This window comes from Xenopus laevis, chromosome 7L, assembly GCF_017654675.1.
Source record: "Xenopus laevis strain J_2021 chromosome 7L, Xenopus_laevis_v10.1, whole genome shotgun sequence".
Lineage (NCBI taxonomy): Eukaryota > Metazoa > Chordata > Amphibia > Anura > Pipidae > Xenopus > Xenopus laevis.
In genome coordinates this window covers 125,229,363-125,244,623 of record NC_054383.1, presented here as the reverse complement: position 1 = coordinate 125,244,623, position 15,261 = coordinate 125,229,363, and the positions used below count along the sequence as shown (strand labels likewise).

At 42.2% G+C, this 15,261-nt stretch overlaps 1 protein-coding gene across 1 annotated transcript in view; it reads right to left on the bottom strand.

The window, feature by feature from the left end:
* Positions 1 to 9,810: 9,810 nt before the first annotated feature.
* The window catches only part of LOC121395640 (urokinase plasminogen activator surface receptor-like), a 38,019-nt gene continuing 32,568 nt past the window's right edge, over positions 9,811 to 15,261 (bottom strand). Inside the window, exons 4-7 of the mRNA XM_041569668.1 lie at positions 14,997 to 15,140; positions 13,346 to 13,495; positions 12,620 to 12,751; positions 9,811 to 10,881 (exon numbers count right to left, since the gene is read on the bottom strand). Of these exons, the coding sequence (XP_041425602.1) occupies positions 10,637 to 10,881; positions 12,620 to 12,751; positions 13,346 to 13,495; positions 14,997 to 15,140 (671 nt within the window). The 3' untranslated portion in view covers positions 9,811 to 10,636. The remainder of the gene's footprint in view (positions 10,882 to 12,619; positions 12,752 to 13,345; positions 13,496 to 14,996; positions 15,141 to 15,261) is intronic.

Here is a 15,261-nt window from a genome sequence, read left to right as displayed (position 1 = left end):
CTCAAGACCTTATTTGCCCTTGATGCTGCTGACTGGCATTGCTTGCTACAGCCAAGTTTATCATCTACAAGGACTCCAAGGTCCTTTTCCATAATGGATTTGCCTAGTGCAGTCCCATTAAGGGTATAAGTGGCTTGGATATTTTTACATCCCAGGTGCATGACTTTACATTTATCAACATTGAATCTCATTTGCCACTTAGCTGCCCAGATTGCCAGTTTGTCAAGATCCTGTTGCAAGTGCCACATCCTGGATGGAATTAATTGGGCTGGATAATTTTGTGTCATCTGCAAACACTGATACATTACTTACAACATCCTCCCCTAAGTCATTAATGAACAAGTTAAATAAAAGTGGACCCAATACTGAGCCCTGGGGGACCCCACTAAGAACCTTACTCCAAGTAGAGAATGTCCCATTAACAACCACCCTCTGTACCCGATCCTGTAGCCAGTTTCCTATCCATGTGCAAACGACTTCATTAAGCCCAACAGACCTTAGTTTAGAAAGCAGTCGTTTGTGGGGCACAGTATCAAACGCTTTGGCAAAATCCAAATAGATCACATCTACTGCCCCCCCACTACACTCAACATAAAGCTGAGATGTCTCTGTATGCGGCCTATTAAAGCTACAGTCGGCTCAATTGATATGCAAGGTCTAGCTTCTGTTTATCTCCCATTTGACAAGAAACTATGAGAACCTGTGCATGTTTTTGGCATGTAAAGTCTGGGGTAATTATATGCCTGTTTTGCACATTGTTTTTAATATTTAGGATCATTCTTCTAGGCACATCTGCCCCGGAGCAGTTGGATGATGCTTATGTGTCTCTTATTCCAATTAGGGCCATGGATCCAAATTTGGATTAAGACCAGAAGTTTGACCCTAGGGTTGCCACCTGGCCGGTATTTTACCGGCCTGGCTGGTAGAAATTATGCTTGATGACAACGTTATTAATAGGAAAAAATGGCAATAATATAAGAAAGCCGGTATTTTTTTCCAGAAAAGGTGGCAACCCTATTTGACACTCAAGGTAAAAGTAACACTAAAGAGCAGTGATCCCTAATCAGTGGCTCCTGAGTAACATGTTGCTCTCCAACCCCTTGGATGTTGCTCCCAGTGGCCTCAAAGCAGAAGCTTATTTTTGAATTCCAGGCTTGGAGGCAAGTTTTGGTTGCATAAAAACTAGTGCCAAGTAGAGCCTCCTGTAGGCTGACAGACCACATAGGAAGCTACCAAATAGCTAATCACAGCCCTTATTTGGCACCCCAGGAACATGCTTGTGTTGCTCCCCAACTCTTTCTATATCCGAATGTTGCTCATTGGCAAAAAAGGTTGGGGACCCCTGCTGAAGAGGGTCAAGGACCCAAAAGTGAATGTCCTGCAGTACCCTGTGGAGCGTATCATGTCCATGGTTCCATTATAGGTAACCTAGAGCAGTGGTTTGAGGTCCACCATAAAAGTAAGTCAATGTAAGATCTGCTTTCCTTCAGGTAGCTTGAACTATGATTGACTGAATGTTTGATACAGCAAGTATCTCGTATATCTGTATCCTTGTTATGAGCTAAGGGGGATCCTAACAATATATTGACCCTGGTACAGGAAAAGCCACTATGTGCATTGTCTGAAACAGTCACCTCTATTTTTCACCCCCCTAAATAAAGTTATAGCTATAGCAGTGCTGTCCAACTATTACCATGATATGTGTCCATTATACGATGCAATCAAGGGCGTAACTACAGAGACAGCAGACCCTGCGACTGCAGGGGGCCCAGGAGGTAGAGGGACTCCATGAGGCTTTAATTAATTTAAAGATTCAATACATATTGGTAAAAGAGGTGAACCTCTAGACATTTTGGGGGCCTGATTAATATCTAGTTACCCATTAATATCTAGTTACACCACTGGATGCAAGACACGTTTGAGACCAAATTAAAATAAAATGGTAATGCCGTAAAAAGAAGTCTGTGGAGCCCATAAGTAGTTGAGGGTCATAAAAAAAAGCATTGGAGGGCTGTATACTATGAGATGTGTGGGCCGGCCCAATACCCACTGGTCAGAGTGGGTTCGGACCATCCACGCTGCTCCTCTTTCGGGGTGCAGGCGGGTTGAGCTCTTCTGCCTGCCCTTCCCACCTACCACATTAGACTGTCAGCTTCTGACTTCTGGCTTCCTGTTTTATAGACTCGTGCCTGCCCCTTCCCTTTTGTGACATCATCAGCGGGGAGGGGAGGGCAATGCGGGTCTGGGTCAGGTGCGGTTTGAGGTTTTCTCGACCTGCACATTACTAGTGTCTGCCCCACAGCTCTTCAGTTAGACAGCCCTAGCCCATAAGAAAAATAAGAATCTAATTTAACTTGATATGAATAGTGGCTCATATGGCAGAATCTAAGGGCAGAGAGAGAGAGAGACTCGGGGATTCGGGGAGATTTAGTCGCCTGGCGACAAATCGCTTCTTCTTTGGGCAACTAATCTCCCCGAACTGCCTCCCCACCGGCTAAAATTTTAAATCACCGGCGGGATGGCGCTCAGAGCGCTTCGTTTTCCGAAGTCCCCAAACTTGCCTCACATGGAACTAGTGCCATCCTGCCGGCGACTTCTTAGTCGCACGAAGAGGCGACTTGTCGCCAGGCGACTAATCTCCTCGAATCTTATCGTCTGTCTCTGCCCTAAAGCTGACAAAGTAGAATCAGAACGAATTGTACTTTGTCTACTGTTATACTAAGCTAGGTATCCCATATACCTCCTCAGTGAAGTAATTCAGTTGTGGGGGGTCAGTAACGCAACTAGAGGTAAACTAGAGGGGGGAGGGCACTGGCGCGAGACGTGCAGCCGGGCCCCCCGCACCCCTCCGTACGCTATTTTCGCCCTCAGGGTCCTGAGGGGGTGCGGGCCCTGGCCCAATCGCTCCCCCGTTAGTTACGCCACTGTGTGGGGTTCTCACATCAATACTAGAAACTCTAAAGCTGGTCAGACTGGATCACTGGGTATTGGTAAAACATCTCGTGGGTCTCGCTAACTGCCTGCTATCTGGCGCCAGTTGAGGTTGCTCCCTACAGCTACCTGGCAAATGGTTATAGTGTGTGTGGGGTCTCAGGAGGAGGGGTGAAATTGGAATTGGGCATGTTGTGGAGCAGGGGTCCTAAAGGTCAGATTCTCCGGCTAATTGCCACACTGCATACGCAGGCCGATGAAATCCACCAACTTGGCTTCTCCAGACCAATGGAGCAGCTTATTGGCCCATATATGAGCCGAGCCCAATAGCCTACCCAACCTATATCTGTCTGAAAATCATCCATATACAGTATACATCAGGCATGTTAGAAAATCCTGTTGGGTGAGAAGTATGGAGCACATCCCAATGATCCAATTGATCCAATATTATTCCTGTTTGGCTCAGTTTATTGATGGCCAAATGAGGTAAAGTGCTTGTCTGAAAATGTCACCAAATGAGAAGTGTATGTCCAGCTTATTAGTAAAGCCCTCTGCACCCGCCAACACCTATTTGGGGAAGAATTTGAGAGGCAGATGGGAGTATTTTGGGTGCATCCTTTACCTTTATCAGGCAGAAATTAGCACCATGCATCCCTTTAACTTGGTGTACGGACTGCAGGTGCCTGTTTGCCAATATCATAGGAGCCATGTTTATGGGAATTGCATTGATTTCAATCTTTTCCCTACATTACAATGACATAAAAAGTTTCTCCGACTTGTACTAACAACAGCAATAAAATAATTATGGCACCTGGTGAAATATTTATCACTGCATGTTTTCTTTTTTCTTTCTCTCTGCCGAAACTCAGTTTGAAAGCTCCGATGCAGATCAAAACTGTTCCTATAATGAATAATTTATTAAAGGAGGCCGCGGGCAGATTGAGCCCATCTGTATGCGCCTATTGTCCCCCCGCACCCTTCTTTTTCCTCAATTACAATCGGCTTCTCAATTTGGCCCCCGGTTCTCCAGTTCACAGGCAGGAGAAAGAGATTGAAGAGAGTTTAAATACAGTGCATTTAACTCTTTATTGAGATAGGGGGTTCTGCTTGGATTGCCACCTTTAAAGAAAACGATAACAGAGGGAGATACATAAACAGGGCAAGGCCTAGAGAAGACTGGGACATGGCTGATTAATAAAAAAAGGGGTAACTGTTGGGTTGGATCTGGACTGTAATTGGGCAGACCCAGTGTCAACCCAGGCCAGGTTGTAAATAGTAATGGGCAAATCTAACCCATTTCACTTTGCCAAAAATTTGCAAAACTGCGAAAATTTGTCACAATGCATTGAAGTTTATGGGCGTCACGTTTTTTTTGTTGCGCGACACTTTTTTTTCACCCATTGCAGACTATGGGTATAATTTGTGCTGGAAACTTGGCAAAAAATTCACTCATAGCTAGTTTGTAAACCCAGCCGTAACGCTGTCCGACAGCGCCCCCCAGCAAAGTTACTGAAAACCGTAATTATAGATGAAGAAATTTCACCAATGAGAATTCTACCGTTCAAAAACTTCATTATAAATGCAAAATAATTGACCAATAAGAATTCAGATTCCCAGCACCATGTCAGGCATCTTGCTGTTATCTTTTATATAGAGATAACTATATAATTTCTTTCTTGATGATATGACACTGGAATCAAACACGGGGATAAAGGACAGACTTGTTCAGTGATGGGAAACTGGGCTTAAAGCTTCCAACTCCAATTACAGGAACAAAGAACAGGGAGTCAGATTTATACAGATCAGCTGGGATTCTCATTGGAGGAAAAACTTTGGAAAAGTTTTATTGTGCAATATTGCTTTAAGAATACAACACTGATGTTGCATGACTACAGCACACCTCAAGCTTCATTATATGTAACATTTTTCTGGGATTTGTAGTCCAGCAGCAACTGAGTAAAGTTTGGTTGAGCAGTGCAGTGCAGCAGGGTTTACTACCCCTTTAAAGAGACTGCCGGTATAGTAACACATTGGGGTATATTAATCAAGGAGTGAAGTTAGAGATCACCACAGTCCGCTAGAGTGAAATATTGCCTATCTCTCCATGCATTTCTATGGGATTTTTCAAGGCATATTTATCAAATGGTGAACTTTCACTTTCACTTTCAAAAATCCCATAGAAATGCATGGAGAGAGGCGATATTTCACTCTAGCGGACTGAATCTCCTGCTAGCAAAATAGGCTTTTTAAGTGCAGCTTATGGGGCAGATTTACTAAAGGGCGAATTGTCGCCATCGACCGCAAATATCGCACTACTTCGCCAGGTGCAAATTCTCTACCACTACGTTTATTCACTAATATGCGAAGTTGTGCCCTGGGCGCCGGACACTGGTGACTTTTCGCTAGCATGACTTCGGCAGTGCGAGCATTTCATAGCGAAGATACGATAACGTTAGTTTGTGCCCTAGCGGAAATTCGCTAGTGATCATGAGCTTCGGTTCTTTATTATAAATGTTGGTGCAAATGCTTGAAGTTACCACTTTTTATTACAAATGTCCAGGGAACCTTAATAAAGACAAGAGAGTTAATATAATGTCCTACACATGAGCCCACTGTAAAATGAATGTTCCCATGGGCGGACTGGGCCGGCGGGACACTGCTTCCTGCTGAACCGCATGTAAAACGAAGTGCGCTTGCACGCCGGTGCACAGGATCGGTGGCGCACCAGAGGGGTCTGGAGGGGGGCCCTGGACAGCAGCCCCGGTGGGTCCGACACTGAATGTTCCATATGTTATGAAATGTCTGGAGAAAACAGTTACCCAAAAAAAGTTTGTCAGGACATTTGCAGGCAATTCTGCTTAATCTAGCTGCTTTTAAGCACTTCGCCTGGTCTGAGGTGGCAGAGTCAACTCTGAATTTGCAGAGCAACAATCGTTCGCCAGAGCGAATAGTTGCCTGGAGATAGAGTGTGAATGACCGCTAGTGACTGTCCCGTTCGCTAGTGAATTGGTGCCTTTGCCTGTTAGTGAATTGGCGATGTCCCTGCGGGTGGCAACGATGGTGAAATGTCGCTAGCGTTAGCTCCTTTGCCCCTAAGTCTTGGCCTACATCAGGGCTACGAAAATGAATGTGCCTCAGCCAATGACAGTTGCAGTTCCTACAGACGGAGCGGATGTATCTGTAACATGAATATTCAGGACAGACCAGGCCTTTAATTGCCTCCAGCTTCAACAGTCCAACAAAACTGTCAACTTTGCTTCCTAAGAGGGCTGCCTTCAGATATCAGTGGCCCTATTTGGCAGGGCCTTCTACCCAGGGAGCCCATAAACTAATAAAAACCCAGACAAGGAAGACCCTGCTAGGTAAGAACATTTTAAATATGACTGTCTCCATACAAAGGCAGTAGCTTAAAGGGATCCTGTCATCGGAAAACATGTTTTTTTCAAAACACATCAGTTAATAGTGCTACTCCAGCAGAATTCTGCACTGAAATCCATTTCTCAAAAGAGCAAACAGATTTTTTTATATTCAATTTTAAAATCTGACATGGGGCTAGACATTTTGTCAATTTCCCAGCTGCCCCAGGTCATGTGACTTGTGCCTTCACTTTACGAGAGAAAAGCTTTCTGGCAGGCTGCTGTTTTTCCTTCTCAATGTAACTGAATGTGTCTCAGTGGGACATGGGTTTTTACTATTGAATGTTGTTCTTAGATCTACCAGGCAGCTGCTATCTTGCGTTAGGGAGCTGCTATCTGGTTACCTTCCCATTGTTCTTTTGTTTGACTGCTGGGGGGAAAAGAGAGGGGGGTGATATCACTCCAACTTGCAGTACAGCAGTAAAGAGTGATTGAAGTTTATCAGAGCACAAGTCACATTGTTGCACATATGAAAATGAATTCAGAGTGCGAGGGTAGGGTAAGAGAGAAGTAATTCCATTTATTGCAGGGAGCTGAAAGACAATAGGAACATTCTCTTAGTCCTGCACATGGGAACTGGTGCATCAAGTAAAAGTTCCTAAACTAAATAACATATATACTTCTATACAAGCAATTCAGTATACAGGTCATATAACATTATGCTGTTTTAACAATACTGTTCTGGAAACACAAATAGCATAGCAATTCTATACATATCATAGTGTGGCTTTTATGAAACAGTATTCTTTATATGAGACAACATAAAGGATCTGTAATCAGCATAAACCACTGTGCAACATGTGCACTGATTCTGCAGGTGTAACTGTCTGTCTGCTTTAGTTCACTGCAGGCTGTATGTGCTGTAGACAGTATTAAACTACTTTGCAGTGGCATATAAACAGTTTTTAACTAGTTTGTAAAACATTAAACTAAGGATTACTACCTGAAAGACAATAGGAACATTCTCTTAGTCGTGCACATGGGAACTGGTGCATCAAGTAAAAGTTCCTACCTTGGCTGTGCACATTAGTTCCCTCTGCAGTAGCAGGGCAGGAAGTGTTCCTGGAAAATGCAGTCTTACAGGAAACAAATATAAGTAAGTGCTGAACTTGTTTTATTGCACAAATTTTATTAGGGGGTGCTTTACTTTATACCTCTTACAACATGACTTGGGGCAGCTGGGAAATTGACAATATGTCTAGCTCCATGTCAGATTTCAAAACTGAATATAAAAAAATCTTTGCTCTTTTGAGAAATGGATTTCAGTGCAGAATTCTGCTGGTCAGCACTATTAACTGATTCATTTAGAAAAAAAATGTTTTCCCCATGATTCACATTAGAATAGGCAAGTTGGCAGATACCCATTGGCTATGTGTGGGCACATTTACCCTGCCCATCCCAGGGAGAGCGAAGGGGTGGGAATAGTGCTACAAACAATAACCACAAGCCATTTGTTACTTGTAATAAAATAAATAGATTTTATTATCAGTTTAAAGAATATGCATTTAAGTGCAAGCCCCATGTATTTGCCCCCTACTAAACACAGGTGCAAATTTCCCCTTTATAAAGCTGTGGTGGTTAAATAAAGCTGAGATTCGACATTGCCGTAAAGTCCATATGTACAAGATACGGGGCTTTATTTATAAATATGTATATGCCGGGGTTCCACCAGTCTACTCTTGCCATTCATATACTTCAAATGTGTACATGGCTGCGTTTAATATTATTACTATTGTTTATCCAGAAATATAGATTAATAAACATGCTATACACCAATAAATATAAATGTACAAGTTTCATACAATGTGCTTTTAGATATGTCTACTATAGCAAAGTGCAACAAAGATGACTGTCATATTATATGCAAGATGCTAATTCAGTATCCTGTAATATATTGCTGTATTGTTATATAGAACTGTATTATAGGGATGTCTATCCTGCTTCCCACAAGCTGTCATTGAACTACAAATCCCAGCTTTCCTTAACTCATACAGGGAACTGATAGGACATCATAGCTGAAACACTTGGCTGCCACAGACTTTAAACTACTGTAATTTACTCTGGTCCATTTGTTGAACTAGTGGTAGTTGTGTAACTAAATGCTACTAGGACCCTAATAGTCTTTTAAGGTCCTCCCTCTACCCCCAAAAGTTTGAGGAAGACAATTTACTTGGTTTATACTAAAAGTTATTGGTTAGAAGATACAAAGACACTCTTCTAGCTCAGCGCAAGGCTGCAGGCTGAATTATACAGGGAGCTCTGAGTATCACTCATGTATTATAAGGCATAATGTACCCCCTACTGTAAATGATAAGGATATTAGAAGTCACTGAGGGGTTCTGTGACCATATAAAGGCACAAGGTGCAGGCTGAATTATACAGGGAGCTCTGAGTATCACTCATGTATTATAAGGCATAATGTACCCCCTACTGTAAATGATAAGGATATTAGAAGTCACTGAGGGGTTCTGTGACCATATAAAGGCACAAGGCAGCAGACTGAGTTATACAGGGAACTCTGACTGTCACTCATGTATTATAAGGGATGCTGTACCCCCTACTGTAAATGATAAGGATATTAGACGTCACCAGGGCCGGATTTACATAGTGGGCGCCCCTAGGCCCACTGCCGTTTGTCGCCCCTGTTCCCTCCCCTTTATTGTGCAAATTTTGATCATCAATGGGGATTGGCGCATGGGAAATTTAAAAAATTATTGTATCTCCAGCACATCCCCAGTGTTTTTCAACCAATGTGGGTGTGGTTGGGCATCATGCCGCCCCCCTAAAATCCTGCCGCCCTAGGCCCGGGCCTAGGTGGCCTTTCCACAAATCCGGGCCTGGACGTCACTGAGGGGTTGTTCTGTGACCATATAAAGGCACAAGGCTGCAGGTTGAGTTATACAGGGAACTCTGAGTATCACTCATGTATTATAAGGCATAATGTACCCCCTACTGTAAATGATAAGGATATTAGAAGTCACTGAGGGGTTCTGTGACCATATAAAGGCACAAGGCAGCAGACTGAGTTATACAGGGAACTCTGAGTGTCACTCATGTATTATAAGGGATAATGTACCCCCTACTGTAAATGATAAGGATATTAGACGTCACTGAGGGGTTCTGTGACCATATAAAGGCACAAGTCTGCAGGCTGAGTTATACAGGGAACTCTGAGTATCACTCATGTATTATAAGGGATAATGTACCCCCTACTGTAAATGATAAGGATATTATAAGTCACTGAGGGGTTCTGTGACCATATAAAGGCACAAGGCTGCAGGCTGAGTTATACAGGGAACTCTGAGTATCACTCATGTATTATAAGGGATAATGTACCCCCTACTGTAAATGATAAGGATATTAGAAGTCACTGAGGGGTTGTTCTGTGACCATATAAAGACACAAGGCTGCAGGCTGAGTTATACATGGAACTCTGAGTATCACTTATGTATTATAGGGGATAATGTACCTCCTACTGTAAATAATAAGGATATTAAAAGTCACTGTGGAGTTCTGTGACCATATAAAGGCAAAAAGGTTGAGTTGTATAGATCTTTGGGAAACCCAAAGTGGCATTTTAAAGCAAGCAATGGATTATCATTTTATAATACAAACATTTTGATGTGAGATCTCTAAGCGCCATATATATGGATACATTGTGCATTACAGATATGCTTTAGTGCCTGAGGAGCATTCTAGATAATGGGTTTCTGGATAACGGATCCCATACCTGTAAAGATACTAGAATTATTGGTATATTAGTGTTTTCAAATGGATTGTATCCACAGCAAAGTAACACGAGCATTGCCTTTATCAGAAGTCAATGCTTTTAGCCACCCTAGCAGTTTGAATAAGTGGGATCCCAACCTTCCTCCAGGCAGTATGTTGGGTATTTGAACTTTTGTACATCAGGGCTGTGATTTGATGCAGCATATACTTCTTCTGTGACATCAATGGGCAAGGTTTACTTTATAAATAGGCTTGTGGATGGGCAATTTTTGAATTTTGATCAGTTCTTGTGCAGCAGTTTATAGTTGAGCAACAACATGTAGCGGTCAGAGTAATAAGTACATAGTCATCTGTGCAAATATCAATTTTTCAAATTTTGCTGTTCTCGTGAATGAACCTCCATAGTCACCGCTATGACCCCCATATAGATCCCTGGTGCAGAGGAAGATACATAAGTGCTGACATTGGTAACACTGATTGGGGAAGCCCAGTAGGCATCTCACAGTCCCCACTGCTTCTCCTTCTTTATAAATAATTATTGTTAACGTCTGGGTAACAGCCTAGTTGGGATCCACTATACAGAAGACAGTACCGAGCAAGGCGAAGAGAAGGATTAGAAGTCTGATATCTGTGCTTGGGCTCCAGGCCCCGCTGATTTCAGTTGTGGACATTTGTGTGAAATTGTTACAGTTGCTCCCTGCGCAGCACTGTATCTCCGCGATGTTGGACACATTCAATGAAGGGTAAGTGGTAGAGCAATAGGTCACTGTGCTGCAGCCTTTCATCACTACCTGACGGTTCTGGTCTGGAGACAAAGGACACAGGAAAGTGAGAGAGCGAGACAATAAAATTTTGTATATGTAGAATCCCTGTGAGACCCCTGACTTAAGCTAGTCTTGGTCACTAGTACCCTGGCCTTGAGGCAGAACCACCTCTTTGGCTCTAAGAGCAGTTCTATGTTTCTATGTGCTCTGAAGAGATATCTCTATGCTCACCCTTTTACGCCCGTACACTCTCATGTCATCTGTTCCCAAGTCTATAAAACTATGTGATTCCTTTGTTCTGCCTCCGGCTTAAAGGGATTCTGTCATGATTTTTATGATGTTGTTTTTATTTCTAAATTACACTGTTGACACTGCAAATAATTCACTCTACAATATAAAATTTAATTCCTGCACCAGCAACTGTATTTTTTTAGTTCTAATATTGGTGTGTAGGTGCATCTCAGGTCATTTTGTCTGGTCATGTGCTTTCAGAAAGAGCCAGCACTTTAGGATGGAGCTGCTTTCTGGCAGGCTGTTGTTTCTCCTACTCAAAGAAACTGAATGTGTCACAGTGGGACCTGGATTTTACTATTGAGTGCTGTTCTTAGATCTACCAGGGAGCCGTTATCTTGTGTTAGAGAGCTGTTATCTGGTTACCTTCCCATTGTTCTGTTGTTAGTCTGCTGGGGGAGGGGGTGATATCACTCTAACTTGCAGTACAGCAGTAAAGAGTGACTGAAGTTCATCAGAACACATATCACATGACTGGGAACAGCTGGGAAACTGCCAATATGTCTAGCCCCATGGCAGATTTCAAAACTAAATATAACAAAATCTGTTTGGTTTTTTGAGAAACGGATTTCAGTGCAGAATTCTGCTGGAGCAGCACTATTAACTGATGTGTTTTGGGGAAAAAAACACATTTTTTCCCATGACAGTATACATTTAACTAGATGTTCCCGGGCCCCACAGCAAATTCATTTTAGGGCCCCCAACATATCTAAAGGTTGACCTGTTTTACAATATATATTGAAATTGCTCATTAATTAGTGCCTCCTGGGGGTCCCCAGTACTCCCTGCCCCCCCCTCTGCAGCCACAGGGTCTGATTCCTCTGTCGTTACGCCCCTGTTCTGACTCTTTATGGATTCAAAATCCATGGAGCTCATGTAAAATAATTTTTATCTTTTATCTGAAATGGTCTCTGGTAACTGAATTTCCATGACTTGGAAACAGTTCAGTAAATGAAAACTAGGGTTCCAAGACTTCAGCAAAAGATTTATCCTATTTCTGCATTGCTGGCCCACTGGCTGCTCTGTGCACTAAGCTTTTAAGGTGGGCGCAAAACCTAATTTTAGCACATGTTACCAACAATTACTGGCTATAAGTAGTCCAGCCCATGGCAACTAAAGCTCACTGTCAGAAAGCACTTGAACCCTAAAGCTGGAGCTCCATGGTTGACCAAGTTATTCAAGCTTGACTCTGTCTAAGGTAGCAAGCCCCCTTAGTTAGAGTATTCCACATTTGGGCTGTGGGCATCAGACAGAGGTATGTTTGTGAGTCACAGTGTCAATGCTGATGTTTTGGACAGACTTATGGAAACAAGCTCCACCTTTAGGTATCATGGAGCCATCTACCGACTGTTTATTCAATATCCAGCATTGCAATGGAATTCAATGCTACAAGTGTGCAGTGGTTTCTCCCTATCCCTCCCTGTATTGTTACAGCATTGGGTAGTTAACACCTCAACAAGAGAATGAGATCAAATAACTAGTTATTACCGTAAGCCTCCATGCATCTGATAAGTGTGCCTTTACACGAGATCTGGACTTGGTTCTTCACATCACACTCGTTGTTCCCGGTGTCCAAGCAGGCCCAGCATGTGATCCCATTTATGTTACTGAGCATTGGTACTGATGAGAAAATAAAGAAATAAATCTAGGCTTATGTAGAAATTCAAACATAATGCAAGTTTGGTTATTATTATGCCAGCCAAGCCCCTCAAGAGAAAAACAGTATTTATTTGTCCTATCAAATCTATGTGGAGATATGTGCACATTTACACGTATCATTCATTCATTCAAGGCAAGAAGCAAAAGTCAATTCCTTATCCTGCTGTGATGTATAGAACAATGAGAATACTTAATAGACTTTCCAACCTTACGCATTTCGCTACATTCACTATATTAGTCGTTTATCACAGGGCTTTCACTGTGTTATTGACTATAATTCTCAGCATCTCATTGTGCAATTAGGCTTTGCAGTCATATTTTCAAACAGGTAAGGTAAAGTCCTTTTTATAAATCTCAGATGGTTTTCAATATTGGTCATGAACATATATCTCTTCGATAAGGAATGTTCTCCTAGAAAAACGAATGCGTCATTAGTCCAAATAATAAAATAAGGACTACATGGGTATAGAATGGCTGGTCGATACCAAAAACATCAGGCTTGTCCAACCCTCTTCACCTATGAATAATTCTCACTCCTGATTGGTGCATACTCACTAGACTGATAGGCATTATTGCATAGGGTCTGACTGTTGCAGCATGAGTACTGCGTGTAGCGCTGGAAGGACCCCGTGTCAAACGCAAGCAATGAGTTACATGCTTCCCCAGATCCACAGCCCTTTGTGTAGGAGCTTGCAGTCACTTTACCTGAAAGAAAAGTCAACTGTCATTGCAGAACAATTCAATACAAGCTTTTGATTGGTCTATCTTGGTATGAACAGACAATTTCTACAAGTATTATTATGGTCATTTGTCACTATACCCTAAGGGCAGACGCTGGGATTCGGGGAGCTTAGTTGCCCCGAAGAAGAGGAGATTTGTTGCCGGGCGACTAATCTTCCCGAATTGCAGTGTATTTCTCCTCTCTAAGAGCCTGAGATCCATTATTTAAGAACAACCATTAATTGGTATTTCACATGAAGAACCCCTTGTGAACGATCTTACACTATCTATTCTCCAGATAATTTTACCTAATTAAACATCTCTATGCGACAGGTCAGGGTTTCATGGGTCAATCTTAAAGGGATTCTGTCATGATTTATATGATGACGTTTTTCTTTCAATATGACACTGTTTACACTGCAAATAATTCACTCTACAATATAAAATTTCATTCCTGAACCAGCAAGTGTATTTTTGTTTAGTTGTAGTATTGGTGTGTAGGTGCATCTCAGGTCATTTTGCCTGGTCATGTGCTTTCAGAAAGAGCCAGCACTTTAGGGTGGAACTGCTTTCTGGCAGGCTGTTGTTTCTCCTACTCAATGTAACTGAATGTGTTGCAGTGGGATTTTACTATTGCGTGCTTTTCTTAGATCTACCAGGCAGCTGTTATCTTGGGTCAGGGAGCTGTTATCTGGTTACCTATCCATTGTTCTGCTGATGTGCTCATGTGGAGGTAAGGGAGGATGTTGATATCACTCCAATTTGCAGTAGAGCAGTAAAAAGTGACTGAAGTTTATCAGAGCACAAGTCACATTACTCGGGGCAGCTGGGAAACTAACAATATGTCTAGCCCCATGTCAGATTTCAAAATTAAATATAAAAAAAATCAATTTGCTCTTTGGAGAAATTGATTTCACTGCAGAATTCTGCTGGAGCAGCACTATTAACTGATTCATTTTGAAAAAAACATGTTTACTGATGACAGTATCCCTTTAAGCCCAATGTAAGGCCTAAGCCTAAGGTAAATGCTGTGATTCCATCTGGTGACCCTACAGTCATCATAATTGAATAATGGATCCCTAGTCAGGATAAAAACATTCAACATCCAACCTATTCAACTTGTGATGATCAGCCAACAGTTCTTTGTCCATGAAAGAGAACTCAACAAGATGCTGTTGTCTTCTGCTTTACAAAATTTGTTGATCTTCAACCTATGGTTCCTCTGAGATGCCAGATCAATGATCTATAGCTCTCTAGCAATTCCAACTCCTACTTCCACACCTTATATCCCCTTGTGCTCCTGTGACTTCAGTTTGCTCTGAACATTTCCACGGCACCATCTTCTCAAACAAGAGACATGGACCTTTCCTCCTATTGTCTCCTTCTTTATTGCATTTATTCATGTCCCCTTTCGTTGTACCACTGTTTCTAATTGAAATACACTCACACATTCAACTAGGATTACATTCTCATTGAATCTACTCACCATTAGTATACTCCTTAGTAAGCACATCCACACACCAGTTGTCAACTCCATCGCAGAATACTTTGTCGAGGTTTGGATAGCCACAATAGATGTTGTTATTTTTACATGTGTAACACTGCATCCGGTTGGAGAACACAGCCTTAGCTGGTGAAATGGAAAACAGAGATGAGACTACTGATCAAGCCCAAACTATTGAATTATGGTTGGATGTAATAATGGAACATACCTTTCCCTTATTGATACATAAGCCCCAAGAGCTACAGAA